This window comes from Lycorma delicatula, chromosome 3 (genome assembly GCF_047948215.1).
Source record: "Lycorma delicatula isolate Av1 chromosome 3, ASM4794821v1, whole genome shotgun sequence".
NCBI lineage: Eukaryota > Metazoa > Arthropoda > Insecta > Hemiptera > Fulgoridae > Lycorma > Lycorma delicatula.
Genome location: NC_134457.1, coordinates 76,896,880 through 76,923,114, shown reverse-complemented (window position 1 = coordinate 76,923,114; position 26,235 = coordinate 76,896,880). Strand labels below are relative to the sequence as shown.

The following is a 26,235-nucleotide window of genomic DNA, read 5'->3' as shown; positions in this document are numbered from 1 at the left end:
TAACACAAAATTCTTGACAGATAAGGTAAAGACTTCAGTTCTACAACTTTCTAGGGGTATGAGTGCTACAGCAAATTCTGGATGGCCCAATGATTCATTGGTGGTCTGGCATTGATGATTGTTTTTAGGATTTTAGCCATCTTAAATAGCTATATCAGTTACAAGGGTTAGCAGTCTTATCAGTTTGTTTATATTATATAATTTTATAATGTTTATTTCTTTTTGTTTATATTTATGCCTTTAGCAAGAGCCACTCCTTAATTTAGCTGGTCCTTCAATCACTGATTGGCATTTTATTGTAACCTGCCCTGCACAGGAAACATGTTACTATCATATAAGAGTCCCTATCTGAAAAATAAGATCATAATTATTGCCACTACTCCATCTAGCAAGCAGCTGTTAGCTGGTTATTACTAAGATCACTAGAACAGGATGTCTAGTTTATTAAAAACTAATGAGAGACAGCTGGATGTTAGTAAAAAAGAAGAGAAAACATTACCTAATTTGGCTTTATTCGGTCAATATTCTTAATCAAAGCAAAGCGCTCAACCACTGTATTACCCCAATATGTGCTACTTTTTTAACATAATTATAATAAATTTATATAAATCCTGTAAATATAAATATGGATAGAATTAATACTGGATCAAACTTTCTTTAAATGTATTATGTAACTGATACTGGTTGTACATTTCATATACCTGTATATAACAAAATGTGTATGTAAATTTAAAAAAAATATTTTCAATATGAACAAGGTCTGTATATAAAGTAATGAGACTGGTTCAAAAAAACTTTTTATTTACAATCCAATTATACATGGACTCTGTCACCTTTGAAATAGTTCCCTTGGGAAGCCATACAACGCTTCAAATGGTTTTCCTACTCTTCATAACAGTGTTCGAACACAGAAACCAAAATATCCTTCAGATGGTCGGTTACATTTTTTTTTTTTTTATGTTTTCTATTGTTCCAAAATGGTGTCCTTTGAGGTGTTTTTTTTAAAAACAGGAACAGGAAAAAATTGCAGGGACTCAAGTCAGGTGAATAAGGTGGTTAAGGAACTACAGGAATGTTTTCTTAGCCAAAAACTCATTAATTGAGAGTGCTGTGTGACAAGATCATTGAAATGATCTAGGACAGACTTGTCCTGCAGACAAAAACTCTAAAAGTCTCTGATTCGCTCAACATTTTTGTCACTTATTGATGTTAATGGTCTTCCAGAGCGTGGATTGCCCACAAATAATTCCTGGCCATTTGAAAATGCTTTAAACCACCAAAAAACTTGAGCTCATGACAGTGTCATCTACTTTTCAATTTTGAAAAAGTTTCAATAGCATTCTCATGAGTTTACCACAAAACTTGATTGCACAACATTGCTCATAATTAGTATCACTCATTTTTGTAACGCACAACAAAAACTCGTTTCATGAAAAGTTTGTTTACGTCTCACATGGCAACAGCAGACTAAAAATATTATACCTAATATAAATCAGCTATTCATATAACCATATGTTTACTAGTAACTTTACAGTATTGCCATTTTAGATGCCAAATAAAACTAGTCTCATTACTTTATTTACAGACCTCATATGTGTACTTGCCAATTGAGAAATATTTTTCAGCCAATCTCAATTTCATTATTACTTATGAAATCAGTATGTCATTAACACAGTAATTATAAATATATATTATACATAAGTGACAAGTATTATATATATATATATATTATACTCATCACTTCTGTATCTAATCAGATGCTGATATGACAAATGATAAGAAAGAGTCAAGGAATGCAAATTTATCATGAAGGAGTAAAGTAGTGTGTAGAGAACGGAGGGAGAAGTAGAGGAGGTCAGAACGACCTCCTTAGCTCATTCTGTGACTTTCTGTATGCATATTAAAAAGTCCACTTTTCTCCAACCAAATGCTGAGGTATTTGATATACCGCGACGTGGTTATTCTGACTTCATCCACTGTTACCTGGATATCTTTAATATTTCTCCTCCCAACCACGGCTACCATGGAGGTTTGGCTATGGGCCAATTTTATTCCTCCTGACCCAAGCCAGGTACTTTTGTTTGTTACCACTTCATTAGTTGAATTTTTGACATCCTTCTCCATTTTTCCAGCTACGAGGAGAGCTAAGTCATCCACATATGACACTAATTGTGTGTCCTCCTCGAAATTTAACTTCAGCACACCGTCGAAGGCAAGGTGTGTACTTGTCTTTGTTTTAGGAGAGTTCCTAAAACTGATCCTGTGGCACCCCCCATACATGTTCCATTTTTCTTTTCCTTCTTCCATTGTAACGGACATTTCCCTATCATGCAAATAGTTGTTGATGATACTCATCATATATCCACTAACCTCTTTTCTTTAAGTGCAGACATAACAGCTTCATAAGGGACACTCCCAAACGCATTCCTGATATCTAGGAGGACCAATAACGGTATCCTTCATCGACACTGGGTGCCCGCAACCCAGTCCTTGGCTCATCCACTTACATGTTTAAGGGCATCAAGTATCGACCTGCCCCTAACAAAACCATATTGATTAGGAGCAAGCCTGCCGCTGTCAACTAGTTCAGCCCAAAGTCAATCTGCTATCATTTCCCCAAGGTAAGAGAGAAATAACCTATCTAACCTATAATCTAGATAAGATAACCTATCTAGATATGATCTGTGTTTGTTTGGTATAAGGACAAACTTGATTTCTCTACAATATCAGGAGATATGACACTCCCCAACTGTCCCGTTAAAAGTACACAGAATAGACCACAGATGCCTTTCCATGAACATTTTAATAATGGATCCTGGAATCTGATGTAGTCCAGGGCTCTTGTTCTGATTTATCTACCTAGCTGCACCTCTCAGTTCCTCTAACTTATATCTTACCAGTCATCTCAACTTACTGAAATAGTTCAAGGATGGCTCTCAATGCATTCCCACAAGAGAAAGGGAGGACAGGTCCACCAAACTTGTCCATAACCAACATATAGGCTTGCCCCCACGAGTCCACATTCAAGTCTTCCAGGAGGTCATTCCATGCCTTTATCTTGACAGTCTTAGTAGCAACGCATAAGGTTTTCCTTGCTACTCGATACTCTAATTGCAGCCTCTTCCTCTCAGGATGTAGTCTCCTGTTTGTCCTCTGCAGTTTCCTCCTTGCCTACAGGGCAGCTGCACTCAGGCTAGCAATTTCATCTGTCCACCAATATAACTTTTTCTTGCCAGCCTCCTTACCTGGTCAGCCTCCTTACCTGGTTACACGCTTAAATGAGATCCTCCATGAGTTTTTCAGGCTTGACATTCCTTGTGAGATCGAGACACTCAGGAACTCTCTGTCTACAATTCTGCTGGCTTGAAGTTCCGAGGGTTTCCAACACTATGATCGTGTGGGGCACCCTGTTCTCTCACAGATTATTGAAAACCCTATAACACGGTGATTACTGGCTAACTCTTTCTCCAATATTAACCAGTCTTTGATGTGCGATCCTATTCCTTCTGAAGTCACTGTAAGGTCCATGACTGAACCTGTTCTTCTTCCTATGAATGTAGGCTGTGACTGAATATTGTGTACCATTGTATTGAACATTGTCGCAAGAATATATCCCCTTTCGAATAGACTTCATAGCACCGAGTTCCCAGCACTCCGCATTAAAATTCCCTGGTGAGGATTACTGTCGCTTGGTTTTCTAACGCAGTTCTCCACATCTCCAACAAACGTTTTGAATCTATCATTGCCAGAATTTGGTGAAATATATACATTAATGATTGTATGATTCGTTAGGTACACCCCCATGAACCCGTCTCCTCTGACTACATTGGCAGTAAGAAATTTACCGGACACATTGAGGATGACAGCAACCCAGTATCCACAATCCATGGAGACATGGTTACCTTCCTCCGGTTAGGCTTGGCTATCATCGGAAAATCCACCTCATTATCAACCACTGCCCTCCATATAAGGTCATGGGCAGTAGAACTACGATTTGTATTTAGTTGCATGCATTTAATTGTTTAGTTCCTTTGCAGTCTCTGGAGCCTGCCCGATGCCCCCTCATGTCACAAACCACACATTTGACCTATTCTGTACAGTTTGCCCTAATGTGGCCTTTACCCCCATAGTTATAACAACAATCTCTGTGGTCAAGGCACTTACAGGGCAAGGAAGTGTGGCCAACTCCCCACACCTGTAGCAACGCTAATCTACATCCTCTCGGATATGGACCTTGTCCACCCAATCCTTATACATTCCTTGACAAGCCGACAGGTCGCCCAGTATGAAGTGATAACTGTGAAATTTTTGGTCTCACCGTTTGCAGGTCTTATCGAAATTATCTTGAAGTCTTCTGTTACGCCAATTGTGTGGGCGATTACATCTCTAACCTCCTGTTCCATGTTGTCTGAAACGTCCTTGATGTGGACTACGGCTCTCCTAACACCTTAAGACTTTATGTCCACCTGCAACCCAGCCGCTTTGTCTCTGAGGGCCGAGGTGAATTGCTCTGCTTCCTGTGATCCCTTGATCCTGACATGGAATTCATTATTGAGCCTGTTCCGCAACGAAAGGACATCTCCAGCCTTCTCTCAGGTCACCGAGGCGTTCATGCTACGCAGCAAGTCCGCATAGGACTTGCCATTCGCCTTCACCACGACCATCCGACTGTCTTTGACCGGGAGGGTGGACCTCTTGACCACCGTTGCCCCGGATTTCACCTGGTTTAATGTGCTCTCCGGGTACATCAAACATATTCTAGGATCGGACCGATCCCGGAATAGGAAGGCTAAAAACTTCTTAATTGAGTTACTAATGCTTCCACAAGGAAGTACAAAAACAGGAGTGAGCGACTTCACTATAAGTGACACTCCACTGTAATCCTCACAATAAAATATCCATCCATTAACAAAAAATCATAAAAAAATTTAAAACACATCCAGTAAACACTCACATAAGAATCCCTATTGTTTGTTTTCAAAAAAAAAGTTGTAAAAACCAGTCAAAATCACTATAATCGCACCTTGATTATCATTGGATATCATTTAAAACAGATAAATCTGTATCCTCATCATTCAGATCATAATCAGGTACAAAAGTTCTTTTTCGTTTTTTTTTAATACAAAATATCTATGTAATTGTGCTACATATTACATTAAAATAGTTGAGAATGAAGTTAAGCTAAGGACTAAAGACACCTCTCATTTGGTTAGTTCTGTACCACTATGGTCTTTTGTGCTATTAAATACTGATACTGATTAATATATGTATATGTGTTGATGTGTATCTGTGTGAATTACTCATGCGCTAGTTATACTAGGAGCATCTGGTTGTGCAACCACACCAATCTTCTCTACCACCTCTCATTACCAGTGCTTATTCTAAAAAATCTAACTGCAAATTTCAATTTTGTGAACTTGTGGTTTCAGTCACTTTTTCATAGACCATTTTAGTGATGCATGTTTTTTTACCTATAGAGGTAATTTAGAGGTTGTAGAGGGTATTTTTGAATAGATAAGATCAAAATGCTCTTGTCTATTCTGAAAAATCTGCTACCACAAAATTTTATAGTTATGTGACCAATTCTAATACAATTAATTTCCATATAACTGAAGGTTCCTGAAATAAACATTGCCAGTTGTTACTAATTATAATGATCCTAATAAGATTTTAATGAGTAATGATTCTCGACCTAATTATAAAAATTTTCCAGAATAGAAAAATATTTAGGGAGGTAGTATAGATCTAAGGGTTATAAATACTTTATATATCACCTCTTGCTATGTGTGTTTGCGAAGAAGTATTATAATTACAATTCATGATGACTGTGTATTACATTCATATAATTTTAATAATTTTACATGTCTTATATCACAGAGTATTATCCAGTCAACTACAGTTACAAAAGCTAATTACAAATTTTAAAGAATACTTTTATAATTACAACATAAAAATATGAATAAATGCATTAATATCAGTAATAAGCATTTTATGATAATGCACAATAAAAAAATATAATCTAAAATTAAAAGAGCAGAAGTCATTAACTCTCATGAAGCAAGTATATTCTGAGTAACTATTTTACAAATTAAGACCAAATGTACAAAAAAAAAATTATCTTTAATAACCAACATTGTAATATCTAAGTATATTTATAAAATAAGATAATCTACACCAAAAAGTACATGAATGAATGTGAGTCTTTTAGATTGATAAAACTTGTATACTTACAATTTTCATATATATTTGAGACATTTTGCAATTAATGAGATTGAATTTATAACTTACATGCTACTTTTGCTAGGCTATCATTTCAGTGTAAAATGGTTGTGTTATTGCTTTCTTTTTTTTACTTATTTTCACAGACGTGCATCTTCACATTGATATTAAATTGAATTACAATGAGGATGTATGATTAATTTCTATAAAAGTAAATCTACCTATTAAATAATAATGAATTATCATTATTATGGAAAGGTGTTTTTTTAAATTATTTATTTACATCTTTTAAATAGGTCTAGAATATTTTATTATAAAAAATTAACCAAATTAACATTTTATAACTACAGTAATGAATTGGAAAATGATCATCACATAAATACACAATAAACAAAAACTTACAGTTTCATGAGTTAAATAATTTTTTTAAAATTACTTTTGTGATTATGCTAATTTATCTGAAGAATAATAAAAAAAAGACAGATTAAAAAAAAGCAATAAATAAACTTTATAGATATGTAACAAAACAATCCTTATAGTTAATGAAGTAAAATCACACATTTAATATTAATAAAGTATAGTTTCAGTTTAAATATCTCATAGTGTGGGTGTAACTTATAACATTTTATAATTAAAATCTAAGTAAATATTTATTTGTTACAAATCAAATAACATACTTTTTTGTTTTATTTTATTACATGAACCAAATTATTTTTTTTCTGTTGTGATTGCTTTTTACTGAAAACCATACTTAAGCAAGCATTATATTATTATGCAATATACTTTGTGCAAAAGTGTATACAACCTTAAATGTTGTATAATGCTATTATCTTCATCCACCATATTAAAACAATCTTGCTTGTAAACAAAGCTTTGTTTATACTGCTACGTCATACCATATATATAAAAAATGCGAAAAATAATAAGCAAAAGAAAAATAAACTACGATACACAACAGACAATAAGTAACACACAGACAGCATGCTCTATATAAATAAAATGAATATTTATAACTAATAGTGGAATCAGTTTAATAAAAAAAAGGTGAACCCTTTCTGAAGACATTACTTGTTCTTACCTTAAGCTGCACTCTCTGAAAAGCTGTGAGGACAACACAAAGGCTTTTGTCTAATATGAACAACACACAAATTATTTTTAGTAATTAAAAGTAATGTGAAAATTTTATTTGTGAAAATTCTGTAGCAGTATAAACTAAGGTTTGTTTCAAGAAAATAAAACAAGATGATAAATAGTATCACATACATAGTTCTACAACACAATACCTAATTAATTTTAAGCTTTGTAATATTATAACATTAACCAGAATTATTATTGATTATAACTTATAGAAAACGTTAGAATTAAACGTAGTTAATTGAATTAAAACAAAAATCAGTACACCTAATTATACTTAATTTATTAAACTACTAGTTTGCTCAAGCCTCGTCATTAATTAAAAAATTAAATATGCAATTTCATGTACAGTAAAGCCCTGATTGTCACATCTCTAGTCATCTGAAACTATGGGATTTTTTGAATAATTTCAAATTCTTCAGCATTTGAATAACAAGCCACATACCTAATGACTTTTTATTGTTAAACAACAGAGAATTTTTATCACAAGGGGAGGCATACATTTTGGGGGTTTGGTATGTAAGGTTGTTTTTGAGAAAGATGATTTTAATTTTATAAGTAAAAGAAAAAAATGTATTCGTTTTTTTCCATGATAGATAAAAATAAAAAAAATTGCGTGGAAGAAACAACTCAACTAAATGTGCGGATATCCAAAAACATCATTACTTGTTTAAAAGTAATATATATTAAACAATAATTTAATTAACACACAATAGTGTACTCATACATTCTTTGCAATAGAATAATCAGGATGATTTCAAAAAGTTAACATGTGATACAAAACAATGTTAACAAAAAGTCTGAAATTAAAAAAAAAAAAATTTAAAATTTTTATTTATTTTATTTTATTTTCCTTACTTTATTTTCCTATACATACTGTGGATGTATGTATAGTAAAATTTTAATAAATTAAATTAAATTTTTTCTTTTCTGTCTTATACAAGTGTTGAAGCTTGTATTCATTCAGTTATAAATAATAATAACTTAACAATCACTTTACTAACATGATTTATTTCTTTTATTGTTGATATGTTTAATTTGTTCTTCCCTTGAAACATTATCAGTTAGATTTTTGTTATAGGTTTGGTTTATCTCAAGAAAGTTACTTCTCAAAATTTCAAGTTAAATATCTTTTTGTTGTAATTAAAAAAAAGTTACTAAAATCCCTTTTGTTCTGTTGATTTATTCACTGCAAATGTGAAAATTAACATGGCATACACCTGATTATATAACCTAAAATAAATAGGGCTTCACTGTACCTGTAAAACTGAAAAAAAGGAAACTTTCAATATTTAAAAATATAACAAAGATTAACATTTACAAATTAATAATAATCTTTATCAAATTAAACAACAGTAAATTATTTAGTTCATCTGCTTTTTCTAAAATTTCTTAACCATGTTTATAGCTGCCCAACTAAGAATAATGTAGTTTGTTTAAAATTAGTTTATATAATAAATTAATTTTAATACGAAATAAAACTAGCAGACTTAAAAACTTAGGAAAACCCAAACACAGCAAATACAAATACAATAATTTTTATTAATGATACATATTTTGTATATATGGAATTTTTAATTTTTTATTTTAATTTACAGTTTAAAATTTTGAATATAAAAAAAAAATTAGTCTTATTTCTGTTTTGATTTAATTGGAAAAGGGTCTTTTAACAATTTTAAATATCAATTTCAATTTTAATTTGTAATTTTCGGCATACAATTTTAATGTGCAATGAAAGATTTGAAAAAATTATAGAGCAACTGATGATGCAAGGTGCATAAACCAAGCAACAGTGCAAAAGCACTGTTGCTTGGATTATGGAATAAGGTAATATAGGTCATCCTATTTTATTTTATCTTAATTATTCTATACTTGGGTTTTGCTCGGATTAATATCAAATATATATATATATTATAATATAAAAAAGGCTCCATTCAATACAAATTTTGAACTACTTCTTTGAACAGTTTCAGCGATTCAATTTTAATTTCTTGTTTAATATGAATAATTCATTAAGCTCTAGCCTGTATATGGGACAGTATTTTAAGTAATATTTCTAATGTGTGATAAATACCGATCTACCCAGTATAGAATCTTTCTGGGTTCTGTAATAATTTTCATACTAGTATTTGTATTTTCATATTTGTTCATATTATTAATTTTTTTATGACTATTTTTAGTAAATGGTTTATTTTTTAACTTTCATACTATTTTTTATTCACAATATATTTTTATATACTTTTACTTTATTTCATACTACTTGATAAAAAATATTATAGAAATGACAGAAAAAATGTAAAAATTGTCAAAGAACCATTGGACAGATTGAGACTTATGTCCGAAAGTGAATTGTGTACCAGTACAATTAAATGGATTTACTAATATCCAAATAGTAAATTAAGTGGTAGTGTAATATTACCTTTATTATTTATCATTGTTTTGAATGAGAAGGTGAAGAGGAAAATAACTTGCTCAAGAATAAATACATAGTTATTCACAAATCATATTGTTATTTTATTAGAAAAGGAGGATGCAGTCCATTCACCTTTACTGCTTGGATACAAGAAATAAGAAAGAGAGGTTACAAATAAGCATGTAGACAAGCAAAATAATGGTAGTGATAAGAATTGGTAGAAATTGAAGAGGCATTCTACACATGAATCGAAAAGCACAAAATACAGTTAAATGTTTTAAATGTTTAATGTGAAATTTCTCAGGATGAAAAGGTCAGTTTGGAAATTAATTTGAAGAATGTCAGTAGTAGGATAATTTTATCAAAGTATTAGATGTTTAATATGTATAAGGAGATGCAAACGTAAACAGACAATATTCATGAGTGCAGTTGTTCTTATTCGAATGTAGGTTTTAAAGTGTTGCGTGACTAAAAGAAGAAAATAAAATAAATTACAGGCAACTGAAAATAAGTTTTAAGTATGGTAGGGAAGATGAGAGAAGTTAAGTATAAAATTCTGCAATAAGAGAAGACCAAGGCTGTAAACAGCCAGAGGGAATTAAATAACGCAGGCTAAAATTTTTGGGTTTTTACAGGGAATGACAAATGAAGTAGAAGAAAGAGAAATTTATATTTTTAACATAGTAAAAATAAGGAAGATCAAGAAAAAGGTAGTTAGAATAGATGTACGAAAACCTGAAAAGAGAAGAGAGGTGAAAAGAGTTTTAGAGAAGAAATGGCAGAGAGATATATTCAATAGTTGATCTATGATCTGCAGTCTATCCAATAAAATTTGGATACAGGTAAAGGAAGGATAATAGTTGATACTGATAACCACTAGATGAGTTACAAAAAATTCTGAGTTTCTTTATACAATTTATTTTACTTCTAACTACCGTACACCAGTCGCCCAAAACTTTTATGTTACTGAGATAGATTAATTGAAAGTACATGAAAACTGGTTGAACCATTTTGAAGTTACATGGACACTACGTATATCACCCTCACCTGCTGTAGTCAGATAATGAAAGAGCAAACTGATAAAAAAATAAAAATAAAATCAAGTTGTTATTAAAATGAAAAATAATAACAGTTTATTAAAATTCCTCAGTGAGGTTTGAGAAGATGAACAAAAAACAGAAAGGAATGAAAGACAATATAAAATCAATCAAATGAAGATTACTTTTAAAAAAAAATTAATGTAATAAAAAACCAATCTCCATAGTGGAGCAGTAGCATCTCAGCTTTTCACCCGAAGGTCCCAGGTTTGAATCCTGGTTAGGCATGGCATTTTTTACACAATAAAAAAGTCATTATCATCCATCAGTAACTGAAAGCGGGCAAAAGCCTGTTGTTAGTGTACAGATAAATAAAAATAAACATTTAGAATCTTTTTCTGGTTTTTGGAATAAACGCTTATCCAATGTCAAAAACATCCTCAATAGAAATGAAAATTTAAGATAATAAATGTTTACAAATTTTGTCTGTTTTCTGAACTTAAAAAAAACATGAAGTGAAGATTGCGACTAATAAAAAGAATGCCAACTCTAAGGTGGAAATTAAATCATCAACTAACACTAAAAATAAAACAAGTTTCTTATAATTAAAAAAAAAATCAATCAATTTTAATAAGCAGACAGATTTAGGTAAATAGATATTTTTAAATTTACTATGTATAATAAATATGCTTCACATTAAACTCACATTACATCTGGCCGATGCATCTAGTTGAGTAAAAGAAATGTTTTCATTCAAAGCAATTATAGCAGCCCTCTTCCTATAGCTTATACCATCATTAAAATTTTTCTCGTACAAGAAACACAAAATACACAAAGGACAAGCAGCATATGTTGAATTAACTTGTAAAAATGAAGAACTGAGTAATTACTGAAATACAAAATAATGTCTCAAAACTTTGCAAATATTACTCGGCTAATATTTGGAGGGAAACAACTGAAAACAGGTTGGCTAACTATGAAATACAAAAATATTGTTGATGTATTTTATATATTAACTCAAATAAGAATACAATTTCCATCTTTCAATGAACCCTTCACTCTTAATGTAGTGATAATTATACAGCAGTTAAATAAGATTACTTTTTATTACTGCTAGTTACTTTTGTAGGTTAACACAATAAACCAATATGATAATTAAACTATTTTTTTTTTTGTTAACCACTAAAAAATAAAATCAATTGTTGTGAAACAGCAATTGGTTTTATTTTTTATTTATTACTTTTTTATTTCTTTATCTTGCATACATTTTTATAGAAAAAACTGTTGACCCTCTTGGTAAAATACAGAAACTATTTTTTTATAAAAGATACTTTAATTTTTATTTAATTCCTGTTCCCTAAGACCTTTTGGTAATGTACATCTTTACTTGGCAGCTCTATAAAACTGTTTACAACATAACAATATTTGTTCACGAATTTCAAAATTAATCCCTTAAAGATATTCCAAATTATACATGCTTTAATTTTTTGTGGGTTATTTAATGATCAGGTAAATATAAAAAAAAGTAAAATAAAAAACTGAGCTAAGCCCCAATACAATACTGCTTTTTAATATGCAACAGATTCCTATTAAGGATAAGCAGAAATTCATCTTCCTCATTTTACAGACTTAAGTTTAAGTTACCAGCAGTATAATACAGAACTCTGTTACGCCTCAAAAAAAAAAAAAAAAAAAAACATTGAACAATAATTATTATGCATAGTAAATTTAAAAATATCTGTTAACCTAAAAGTTAACCATAACTGATCGATTTTTCGTAATTATAAGAAATTTGTTTTCTTTTAAATGTTAGTTGGTAGCAATATAAATCCATTTTTAACCCCTCTAGCAAGTGATAGAGCAACTGGCATTATTAAAAAAAGGTCTGCAGTTTAATTCCCAGCTTGGACTAGGCATTATTTTTATTAGTCATAATTTTACATCATGTTTTTTTAAGTTCAATGAACACAAAATTTGTAAAATTTTATTATCATAAATTTTACATTTCTATTATTTGATGTTAATGACATTGAACAAAAGTTTATTTCAAAAATCAAAACTCACGTTAACATATAAAAACAAAACAGTAGTGAACAAAATCATTAAACTGAAACATGAAACCCATTCAGTGTCACATAAATGTAAAACAAATTGTGGAAGGAAAAGGGCTACTTTTCATGAAACAATGCATTTCTGATAAGATAAAGTGAGGCAGATTCTCAAAAAAAAAAAAGCTTTGACCTACAAAAGGATCTTGCAGAGGTCAGAATCTAAATTCACAAAAAATGTATTCTGTATTCACCAGTTCCCTGTGTTTAAACACAGTCAAATTCTCATTTATTCAAACCAATTTAAATGTAGTTTGTACGGATAATGGTAATGTTCAAATTAAAATGATATTTAAATAATAACTAATCTTCAATTCTAATTTTAGGAAATATTTTAATATATACAATGAGGGCATGTCTTTATAAAAACTAAAAATAATTGCTAAAGTAGTTACGAAATCAAATTATACATCTTTTTTAGACAAATACAAAAATAAATATTATTATTATTATTAATAGTTATGAAACAATTAACTAATTATACTGATACAAGTATAATAATTTAGTGAAAATAAGAAAAAATTCAGAGTATGCTGAATTGTGATACATAAATATAAAATAGCTGGAACCAGTATTGATTTTAACTGTCAGGAGAGGCAACACCGAACCCAGTTGGTCTAGTGGTTAACATGTCTTCCCAAATCAGCTGATTTGGAAGTCGAGAGTAACAGCGTTCAAGTCCTAGTAAAGCCAATTATTTTTACATGGATTAGAATACTAGATCGTGGATACCGGTGTTCTTTGGTGGTTGGGTTTCAATTAACCACACATCTCAGGAATGGTCAAACTGAGAATGTACAAGGCTACACTTCATTTACACTCATACATATCATCATCTGAAGAATTATCTAAACAGTAGTTACCAGAGGCTAAACAGGGAAAAGAAAAAAGAGAGGTAACACCAATGAATTATATAAATTTGAAGAGCTCTTCTTCTTTTACTAAATAGCTGAACTCCAGATTAATTTAAAAATATTATTTTACTAACATAAATTCATTAATTTTTTTTTATAATGAAAATCCATTTTCAAATCCATTTTCTTATGATTTGGTAATCATAAGAATAATGTCAATGTTGTTATATTTTAAAGAAGCAAACCCTTGAATAACCTTTATACCTCATTAGAATATTTCTTGCTATTAAAAAATAAACATGCTGAACTCTAATTATTCTAAAAATCTGCAAGCATAGTTATTTCATAAAACAATTGAACAGCAATCATATCAGTATATGTGTTAATGATAGATTAACAAATACTGATATACAGTAACATTTTTGAATTCAACTAATTAAAAAAAAGCAACATTATATAATCAATTTATCTTATCCAATCTCACTCAGGTAAATAAAAAATCAGCAGATAAACTTAATAGCCTAATATTTCATTAAAAAATTTGCATTCTGCTATGAATTTCTTTTGTGTCATTTTTATGCAGGTATTTCTTGATTTCTGTGTTTAATAGATTTTTAGTACACTATTAAAAATTATCAAGAATATAAAGTAAAGATATTTAACCAGAGAACAAACCGTACACAAAATATTGTGGAATACATTATATTCCAATAAAATTAATGTAGAAAGAATTATTTCAGTAAATCCTTTCTACAGAGCAGTAAAATTAACATCCATTGTTAGATAAGTGGACTTGTATAGAAATTTAGATTGCTCGAATGTTCATTTCAAGTGATTTAGACTATTTCAGTGATGTAAACAGATTATTTGGTTATCTTTAACTAATATTGCTTATTTATTAATTTATCAATAAATATTTTTTCACATCATTAGTGAAGGAATATGGAACAAGTGACATCTTCATACTTTTCATTCCAGTCATATGTTGCATCTGTTTATAATGTTGAAATTTTATCATTAGACACCTTTTTCAGAGCTGTGTTTATATTCACAGGAAAATTTAAAATCAAGAATTCCTTGTGATTATTCATATACTTTAGCAAAGAAAGCAGTGGCATAATCTTATAAGGAATCTATAAAAAATCAGGATTATTTTAAATTAAGCATTGAAGAGAAAGCAGATAATATCCTACTCCTGCACATAAAAAAAAAAAATAATAATATTTTGACTTGGCATAGCAATTTAAATATCCTTATATTCATAAGTATGAAAAATCATGGCATTGAAAAAAAAAAAAAAATACATTGAACAAACTTTAAGACTAATACATTTTAAATGTAACTATTAACCAGAAAATAACTCTGGAACCAATGAAAATAAGTACCACTTATGAGATATCGCTGAAAAGCTCTCAATGAGAGCTTATTACTGTAGCAAAGAAAAAATCTAAAATCCAAATTTTTTTGATTTTGTGCTTTTTTGGACACTTTTGGTTCAGTCGATTACAATCATAAAGGTGCACAACTAGACATTACAACAGTCTTAAATCCAAAATTTCAACATCCTATGGCTAATCATTTTTGAGTTATGGCAGATACTTATGCATGTACTTGCACACATACATACATAAGTAAAGATGTCACGACAAAACTAGTCAAAATGGATTCAGGGATGGTCAAAATGGATATTTCCACTTAAATCTGAAAATCAAAATTTTTCGTGATCACAATACTTCCTTTAATTCGTACAAGGAAGTAAAAAACACACAATAATAAAAATTTCATTTACAATCATTTGGATTCAATTCTATAAAAAAAAAAACAGTCCCTGATTATTTATATTTTTTGGTGTTTATGAGTAGTTATAAAAATTAATTGTTTGTGGTTGTGGTGACAAATTAAACCACATTTAAACTATAGTGTAAATATTTACCTAACAAACTTGTAACAGTTACAGTTACATGTAAAAACTAGCAAGTATTTGAAGAAATATTTTTTCATAGTAATAAATTTTTTGTTATAGTTAAAAATTTGTTTTAGTTTGGTTTGTAAAATTAATTATTTAAAAAAATTTGTTATATAACAATTATCTGAAAAAATTAATTTTCATAAAAATATCGCTATCTAATACCATTTATATAAACTAACAAAATAAAAGTGTAAATTCTGAATTTCTAAAATCTGATCAAATTATGAAACTATTAGAAACGTTTGAACAAATGAGTTTAAATAATTTTAATTGCTCAGAATAGTTTTAGCAATATTCAGATAGTAAAATTTCTATCTATATAAAAATTATTTAAAGTCAATTTGATAAAATAATTAAGAATTAACTGCATTTGAAATATTTATTTAAAAAAAAAAAAATTAAAAGAAAAAACCTTAAATTCACTTGACTTAACAGCAGCAAACTTACATAATGGCAGAAACAGGCAAAAGATACACTGTAACATTCGTAATGCTACCACAATATTTAAAATGGAACAATAATATGTACCTTGCTGTCATAGGTTCATCTGGTTCATCTTCATTTGCTTGGGTACCAGTTAATAAAAGAAGTGGTAGATTTAACCACATTGTGCCTAACTCAGATATGTCAGAGGCATCAGACGCTCTAGATGACTTTCTTGATGAAGCCCTAGAACCTCTATGTACATGAAGAAAAGCAGATAACCGACCTTGCCAACCACCTGGACTCGATGTCTGTGTGTTTTCATCTTCAAGATCTTGTGCTGCCAATGCTTCTCTTTTCCTTCTGTAAAAATTAAGTTATAATTTTTTTATAATAATAAATTTATCAGAATAAATGTATATCCGTCACCACATAAAAATAATATAGGTACAAAAGAAAAAGAAGATAAACATCCACAACTAATAGCATGAACGTAATTTATGCACACTACTACTATGTGTTGTTACTATTAATACAGCTAATCTGTATAATTTATACTACTAGTAATGATACTAACATCAGTTAAACTACAGTATGCTCCTTCCAAACGTATATATACTCTTCTGCATGTTATTGAATACTTGATTTTTTATTGTTTAACTGGCACCACCTACACCAACAGACAACTTAAAAACTAATAATAAAAAAGTAACTATTAACTATTTTAGTACGTACTCTTTTGTTTTAGTGTGCAGGGCCAGATTAATGATAGTTTAAAACTGGATTTTAAATCAGGATGATTCAGATATATACAAAATGTTTTACTTCTCAAGGACAAAATTAGATTTTTTGGCAGTTTCCTTTTACTTCTTCATTTTTCCGTATATCAAGTTTAAGAATTATTTCCGATTGTACAATTTTCACCCATATTGTATGTAATAAGTATAATTTACATAGGATAATATGAAATAAATTATTGTAATACAACTTGGAGGGATTTATTAATTTTTATGATGTGATTGCAACTGTGCTGTTATGTGGTATGATTTCCTATCAAATTTACCTCAAAAGTAGTATTTAAAAATAAAAATATGGAAATAATGGTGAAATCAGAAACAGTAATTAAGATTTTTGATCTAGTAAAATAATGATGGTGAAGGTTAAATTAAACTATCAACAAAGTGCTATCTTACTGTCTCTGTTACCTACAAGATGCTGTTGGACAGAAGTGACAACATTGGTGACAAAGTTGTGACTGGTTCATTAATCATGATAATGCTCAGTCCACAGATAACAACTCATTTAGACTTTTCCAGTGAAAGACTGCATTGCATAGGTTCAGTAGCTTTCTTCTAAGACATGATTCAGGCTGTCAGTGACTTCTGGCTCTTTCTAAGACTCAAATGCCACTCAAAAGGATAAGATTTTAGGATAGAGCAGAGATCAAACAAATGCAATGGAGTATGTGTTGAATATCCAGAAAATGGAATATGAAAAAATGTTTCCAATACTGGAAGAACTAGCACAAATATATCTACTCAGAAGAAGCCTAATTTGAAGGAAAGTAGTTTTTCAGATGGTTAGGTAAACTTCAGTTTTTCTTGATGCATGGTCAGTTTTCAGTCAGTCTTTCACTAGCTATCTTTAAAAAATCACATAATTTTAGATAAGAATTGAAAGACTGAGTTTCAAGTTTTCCAAAGTGGCTCTGACAAAATGTTTCTGCCAAACAGCACATTAAACTTTCCACTGAGAGGAATTAGTTTGATCTATTCAAAATCATAATGTTTAACTAAATTGTAATAAATGGCAATCCAGTTATTTTTGATACAACATTAATTAAATTTAATTTCTTTGTTAGAAAATATCTTCATAATTTCATAATTAAGATAAAACATTCTTTTATAGAATCAGTCAAGATGGATGACTTCCATCTAATTGTATTGATGGGTCTTCTCAATCTGGCCCTGTTAGTAAACTATAGTTAGATATATAAATTAAACAGCCAATCCACAAAATCTAATACTGAGAAGTTTATATATATTAACTCCAGTTTAGCAGAAGCATTTATTTTGTATGCAAACTACTGTAGCAATAAACAATAAAATTATACAAATTTATATTTTTTAATTAAACTTAAGTTCATCAAATTTTAGATATAAATTAATAAAACATATTTCCTACAAGAGTTAAAGTCTAAAAGACTAGGATCTAACAACATGCTTTAAGTAAAAATTATGAATAAAGAAGATAATGTAAGGTTATGTCAAATAAATGAGCAAAATATGAAGTAAAATTAAACAACAAAAAGCAACTTATAACTTGAAATTATGTTCTGCACCTGAAAGAAATGCATTATTCATTGTTGGTAGGATGTATGTTGTGGTTTGTATATTTGTTCAATGGAGCATAATGAGTTAATATGGTTATTCAAAATTGCTTATTATATCTGGGCAAATGAAATGAAAGGGAACGCTACTAATTCCGTAATAAGGATGGGTCATTAAGATATGTTAGATTTTGTTTAATAGCAATCAGGCGGCATATTATTCTTCTCTATAAAAATATTGATACAAATAAATCTTAGATGTTAAAGATAAAAGTTTTATGGTACTGTTCTTTGTAAAATAATAATACTGCAGTTTAAAATACCTCACTTACCTTTTATATTCTCTAAAGGTACGTTGTATTAGTCTTGCAGCTTTATCTTGCCGTTTCCAGATACGTGTTGATGAGACAATCTCTAACTCTTTCCTAGTAGGAAACTGTTTCTTGAATTTTACATCCATTTGATCCTGAAGCTGTGAAATTAAAATAAATATGATAAAATTTAAGAGAATTATTATGTACCAAAATAAATGTTGTGTAATCTAATCTGTAATTTTTTCATAATGAAATCTATTAAATTCAGTTTTATTAACTAATTTTAATTATTTTCAATCCTTCTTTGGTGACTGGACACTAAAGATCACTTTGAATTTAAAAAAAATTTATATTTGTTACATTTGGTTGTTCTATTTTTTTAAATTAATAGTTTTGCATAATTTATGTGTTTATATCATTGCCAACCTATAATGGGAAAAAAAACATGGCTGAAATTAATTAATTCAGTTAATTAATTTTCATCATATTTTAAGTTATTCATCTTTATATCTCTGGACTTGCAAGTTATTCAGCCCATTTTTAAAAGTGCTGCTACTTAATAGAATTTTAGATATTTATATATGATATTTTTAAGTTTTTGTCAATGTGATCAAAATTATTATAAAATTAAGACTTTTTTTCATTTAACATTATATGGCAATTAAGATCTTCAATTTTAAGTTGCAATTTTTAAACAATTAAAGATATGTTTTACATAAATATGTTTCTTTTCAAGCTCTATTTAAACCTCCAATTGCTACTGAAAATACTTAGAATAACCTCTTCAGTACCTTAAAAACTATCTTCTACTTTAGGAGTATTTTATTAGATTCTACAAATGTTTTATTGTGAAATAAATAAATAAAAAAAGAAAGAAACAGATTTTTTATCAAAGAGCTTGTTATGTGAATAATCCATTTTAAATTAACTGTAATAAAAAAATTCTGTATTTCAAAATACAAAATTACAGGTGTGAGTCATTAAATACATAATGACTTAATTAATCACCCAAGTATGATTTAATCAAATGTCACCACAATGAAAATATTGTTTACACTTTATTTACACTTTATAATATTTGTTTACACCACTCTGAAAAATAATTTAGCTCCTCTTAAATGAAAAAAAAAAAAAAAACAATTTTCTTATATTTTTTTTTAATCATTAATCTGACCTGTTTGATATGATTCTCAACTTCTTTTTGTTGTACACTAATCTTTAACCTCAAAACATTTCGTCTACTTACAGTTTTACAGTATCTCTTTCATTAATTTAAAATTTTATTTTCCTGTACAGTTTTTGCAAATCTACATATCTCTACTATCAAATTAACAAAACATGGTTCTCTTAATATATGGTCCACCAATCTAATTCACCTCTTGCTAGGGTTCTACCATAACTTTCTCTTTTTTCCTATTCATTTTAAAATTTCTTCATCCTGATTATATTAAACAATCTAGTTTTCAAGCTTTCTTTGTGATATTACTTCTTTGCTTTTCTGCTTTATTTGACCATTTTCAGTACTATAAAAGCCAACTTCAATCAAATATATTCTAGAATTAAAATATAATTCCTAGTTTTATAATTGGTACAGCAAGACTTCTTTTTTCATGAAGACTGTGCTTGTGCCAATCAGCTTTAGATGTCTATCTTAGTTTGTTTTCTTTTTTGTAATTTAAGTATTATTAAAATTCCTTTCACTAGTCAATATTCTTTTTCAGGTATCTAACTGTCTTACCACCTTTCATAAGTTAAATTAATACAATAAAAAAATTTCAGTGTAAATCTGACCAGTGATTCTAAAGCGTTACATAATAACAAAAATAAAACAATATATGTTGATTGTACTATCTTTATCATTTAACATAAAGCAATTTAATCCTTCAATCATTTATTACAGTGGATTTTAACAAAGGAAAAATATTAAAGATTACATTATGGTTTTGAAAAGTGACGTAATGGTATTTACCCTTACAAAATAATTATTCACAAACCTTCTTAAATTCTTCAGTTTCTTCAACATGTCCAAGTACATGTTTAACAAGTGAATGAAGAATATCAAGGCAATGAATCTTATTTCCACGAGCAATAGGCAAATTAAAGCTTACTAATGCAACTATGTTTGGTTTTGGAATTCCAAGTGGTGGATCTAAACTTGCAATAAAGTCAGACAGTTGAGCGAAACGAATAAACTGTGTCGCATGTGGATCAAATCTGAAACAAAAATAAACAATATTATTACTTTATAATAAAAATAAAAAAAAGAATACAGAGATGAACATTATCACCAATTGAAAGAGTGCTAATTTTAGCGTTAATATTTACCCAACCTATTAAAGTCATAAAAATAAAAGAATTAATAAATTATTCAAAGTTTCCTTCACTTGGAAGGCACTTGAAGTACTGATTGTAAACTGAAATAAGGCATGATTGAAGAGTTAGTACCATTTCCATATTTAGCTGCTGGAGTACATCACAGTTTCTGTGCACATGCCCATTGAATGTCCTTAGATGCCATTACAGAAATGGTTTTTTACGTTTATGATTCGTATGTTTTAAATGTTTAAGACAATAAGATTCATTGATTTTGCCTGTTTACCCTTTTTTTCTTACTGAAAATTATGGTGAAATATGTAGTAAACAATTTAATGGAGAGAAACTGGTTGAGACAATTTAACTCTTGAATAAGAAAATCTGCAAGTATGAAGCATGGAACAGATATCAATCTGTCATAAATATAGATTTTGTGCATCTCTTAAAATAATTCATTTTAAGATTTTATAAGTTTCATTTTCATGCTATAAAAAAAGGTGTGCTCAGTCTTGGGATGTTGTGTTGCTTCTTGATACTAGTTGGTCACATGCTATTGACTAATACCAAGAACTCATCAAGTTATTTGGCTAGGAACAAATAGGTTATCCCCATATAGAACAAAGAACTAGATGAGTTTCTATTGTTCCTCTATCTGAAGTGATTCCAAACAATCAGTGCTGTGGATAATGATGATGACATCAAAAGAACTGTATATCATTGGCTGCCTTCAATCAATTTATGAAATGAGTATTTAGAAATTGGCCCTAAGGAAAAGGTACAGAAAATAATACCCGATGAAAATATGTTGAAAAAAATATTGCATAATGCAGATTTTCTTATAAGAAAATAAATGATGTAAAATTAAGTAATTGTTACTTTATAATAGTTTAATGGTATTAATTTCTGAACTTGCTTCATACATTGAATAACAAGAACAGTTTAAAAAAAAAAAACATTTTAATGAACTTACTTAGACCAACGAATATAAAACATCTCTAAATCATCTTCTACTATTCCTATTTCTTCTTCTTGGTGGGCTTGATTGAAATTTTCCAGTATAATAGCAATATACATATTAATAACTATCATGTAACTTATTATAATAAAGCTAGTAAAATATGTGATTGCAATAACAGGATAACCGCAGTCACCGTTCGGTTGATCTTTGAATGATGGATTACAGTCAGGTGGTTGAATCATGAGTGATTCTAATACATCATTCCATCCAGCTGACGTCATAAGCCTAAAAACAAATAATAAAGAATAAAAACTAATTTATATGATTGATTAAAAATTCTGATGCGAAGAGCTAAATTTAAACAATGCACAGTAAACATCAATCTGCTAATACTGTGTAATAATAATTATAATACTGTGTTATAATAATAATTATTATGAAATTTATGGATAAAGATGCAGTTAAACATAAAATATTACATGCTGTTATCTTGAAAATCCTGACATTTATGTTTCTGAATATTTGTATTTTTAGTCACTAACATATGATGTTTATTTATTTATTACACGACACAATATCTGTTACAATATGTAATTTATCAATAAATGACAAACTTTAGAAGCTATAATATATGTAAATGAAGAAGGTGAAATCCTATGAGTTCAAAATAATTTATTTTATTTTATTTCTAAGTTAAAAATATTATGTGTAATGAAATTCAATATCTTCCAATAGTCATACAACTAGTATTTTGGTTTACTGCCAAAATCATATGGCTTCTTGTTACTCTTACATCACTGGTTAAAAAAATTACAACCAATCCATTATCCTTCTCAGCAGGAATTTAATTATTAAGATTACTTATTCATTACTTACTTACTTATTTATTACTTTTTTTGTTCTCATAAAATTAAGTATTTGAATGGAATGCATTAATTATTTATGTAGTATTTTGTATAAAAAAACTTGATATTTTTATTCTTTATTAGTCACTATTTACATTTTGGGCACAAATGTTGTTTATGAAGAATTAATTCAAAACTTTATTTAACTATGAACTTTTTTAACTTTTATTTAACTATGAAGATTTTGTATTAACTATTTAGGCATATTCTTTTCAAGGTTTGTTTGTTATAAATAACAAAGCAAAAGGCCCTTGTTATGTATGTTGAGTGTATATGTTACTGTTAAATGCTATAATCTTATCTTTATGCTATCTTCCATGGTGGAGTGATGGTGTCTACGCCTTTATTTAGAAGGTTCTGAAGTTGAGTACTGACCAAGGAACTCCCATCCTGTGTACCCACAAATCTTTTGAAAATGAACCATCTTTATTCATCTTGTTCTTATCCTTGTATTTAAGGGAATGCAAATGTGACTAAATGGGTTAATTGCAATTGTTTATATATCATAAATGCAAAAAAAAATGTTTAAGGAAAAAATTAATAACACGATATTAAAAGGATGAAAACAACTTAAAAAAGTCTAAACAAGTTTAAATCTACAACGAAAGGAAAAAAGGAAGATTACCATAAAAAAGAACATGCGAATAAACAGTTGAAAATAAAACACTTTGTTCTAGGAAAAGAGGAAATACAAAAATATACATAAGAAAAAAATTCTAGACAAGGAAAGATGTATTAAATAATTAACATATTTTTGATGAAATTTAGTTTATTTTAAAATTATGGAGAGAAAGCTCATCGAAACTAAAAAGAAAAAACAGGTGTAAAATTAAAAAAGTTTTTAAGAATAAGAAGAAAGATAAATAATCTACAAAAAAGCGAATAAAATTAACGAAACTTTAAAAAATTCTGCCAAAATAAGAAAATATGATTAACTACTGAACTATGAGCTTCAGTGTTAAGTGCATGGTGCTATATTTTATATAGAAAAACTAAACTAAACAAAAAATTAACAGAAATGGTACGACATTAAAGGTAAGAATGGATTAAATATGTAAAAAAAGGAGAAGAAGGGTCCCTGGTCTTTGTGTTTATTTATCTTTGTAAAACTTCTTGATAAGTAAAAAAAAGGTTGTTATTGGTATTACTATTATAAAATAAATTCCTTAAATTCTTTTCTAACAAAATACATATTGTTTTAATATTGCAATGTTCAATAAAAATAATTTTTAATTTGTGTATTTTTTTGGAAAAATATTTGTACAAAAATATAATACTTTTTCATTTAACATTTTGGCATTCATGATATAGATGTTCAAAAATCGATGATTAGTTTTTATATCAAATATGGTACACTTTATTTGGAAGCTTTAAAAACCCTAATTGAGTTAGATTTCAATCAAGCTTGATTGAAGAGGCTTCTTAATGAAGCTATAAATATCTATTACTATAGATGTGGTACTGGTGTTTGAGTTAGATTTTGTAGGGTCTTTGCTGTTTATTGTATATATGAAGAATGTGTTAAGAGTTAAATTGTATTTATTCATTTACAGTGTTGTTTTTATGTAGTTTTGTTAAATTGACTTAAGCAAGAAATGTATTGGAGAGGGTGAAGGTCCACCTGACATGTAAGAGGAAGGTGGGTCGGTGCTACTCGATGAAGCACTGGGGACCCTCGAGGTAACGAGATGGGTCACGAGGAGTAATGGGGACATGTAGAGGACATGTTGCCCATTATAGGAAAGGATGGGGAGGATAGCCCAGCGGGAGAGGGGGTCATGGGCATGCCAGAAGAGGGATGTCTGTGGTCTCTGTTGATACTGTGGGAACCCCGTTGGGAGAAGCCCTAGTAGAAGGGCCAAGCTAGGGAGTGGTAGTCTGCTGCCACGGCATGCCTATGGGAACTGCGTTTGCTTAACGGCGGGGACCGGTTACCATAGGGGTGCTTAAAAAGGTGCATAAAAAAAAAAGCAAGAAATGTATTAACTTGTTAAATACATGTTAAAACTGTATTTAACTTGACTTTATGTTAAAATATATGAACATAAAAAAATTACATGAAAATAATTTTCTAAAGAAAACTTTCTATATTTATTTAGTTTTTTTCATGTAAAAACTGCTATTTAACAACATACTTTAATTACATAATAAACAACAAAGATCTTTTGATACCTAACTGAAACAGCATCATGGCCAATAGGACCACAATACTGTGCTTCCAGTTGCAGCTATGAATTAAAAGCTAGCTCAGATTTGGATGAAGCTTTTATAAATTTTGACTTAAATTAAGTTCTACTGTAATCAATTTAAAACTTTTTTTTTTGTCTTCAGTCATTTGACTGGTTTGATGCAGCTCTCCACGATTCCCTATCTAGTGCTAGTCGTTTCATTTTAGTATACCCTCTACATCCTACATCCCTAACAATTTGTTTTACATATTCCAAACGTGGTCTGCCTACACAATTTTTCCCTTCTACCTGTCTTTCCAATATCAAAGCGACTATTCCAGGATGCCTTAGTATGTGGCCTATAAGTCTGTCTCTTCTTTTAACTATATTTTTCCAAATGCTTCTTTCTTCATCTATTTGCCGCAATACCTCTTCATTTGTCACTTTATCCACCCATCTGATTTTTAACATTCTCCTATAGCACCACATTTCAAAAGCTTCTAATCTTTTCTTCTCAGATACTCCGATTGTCCAAGTTTCACTTCCATATAAAGCGACACTCCAAACATACACTTTCAAAAATCTTTTCCTGACATTTAAATTAATTTTTGATGTAAACAAATTATATTTCTTACTGAAGGCTCGTTTAGCTTGTGCTATTCGGCATTTTATATCGCTCCTGCTTCGTCCATCTTTAGTGATTCTACTTCCCAAATAACAAAATTCTTCTACCTCCATAATCTTTTCTCCTCCTATTTTCACATTCAGTGGTCCATCTTTGTTATTTCTACTACATTTCATTACTTTTGTTTTCTACTTGTTTATTTTCATGCGATAGTTCTTGCGTAGAACTTCAACTATGCCGTTCATTGTTTCTTCTAAATCCTTTTTACTCTCGGGTAGAATTACTATATCATCAGCAAATCATAGCATCTTTATCTTTTCACCTTGTACTGTTACTCCGAATCTTAATTGTTCTTTAACATCATTAGCTGCTAGTTCCATGTAAAGATTAAAAAGTAACGGAGACAGGGAACACCCTGTCTCCGTTACTTTAAATTTAAAACTATCAAATACATTTTTCTGTATTA

At 29.4% G+C, this 26,235-nt stretch overlaps 1 protein-coding gene across 1 annotated transcript in view; it reads right to left on the bottom strand.

Annotated features, from left to right (window-relative positions):
- NaCP60E (Na channel protein 60E) overlaps positions 1-26,235 on the bottom strand; it is a 934,708-nt gene that overhangs the window by 12,841 nt on the left and 895,632 nt on the right. Inside the window, exons 28-31 of the mRNA XM_075359144.1 lie at positions 22,084-22,356; positions 20,795-21,014; positions 18,819-18,958; positions 16,263-16,520 (exon numbers count right to left, since the gene is read on the bottom strand). Of these exons, the coding sequence (XP_075215259.1) occupies positions 16,263-16,520; positions 18,819-18,958; positions 20,795-21,014; positions 22,084-22,356 (891 nt within the window). The remainder of the gene's footprint in view (positions 1-16,262; positions 16,521-18,818; positions 18,959-20,794; positions 21,015-22,083; positions 22,357-26,235) is intronic.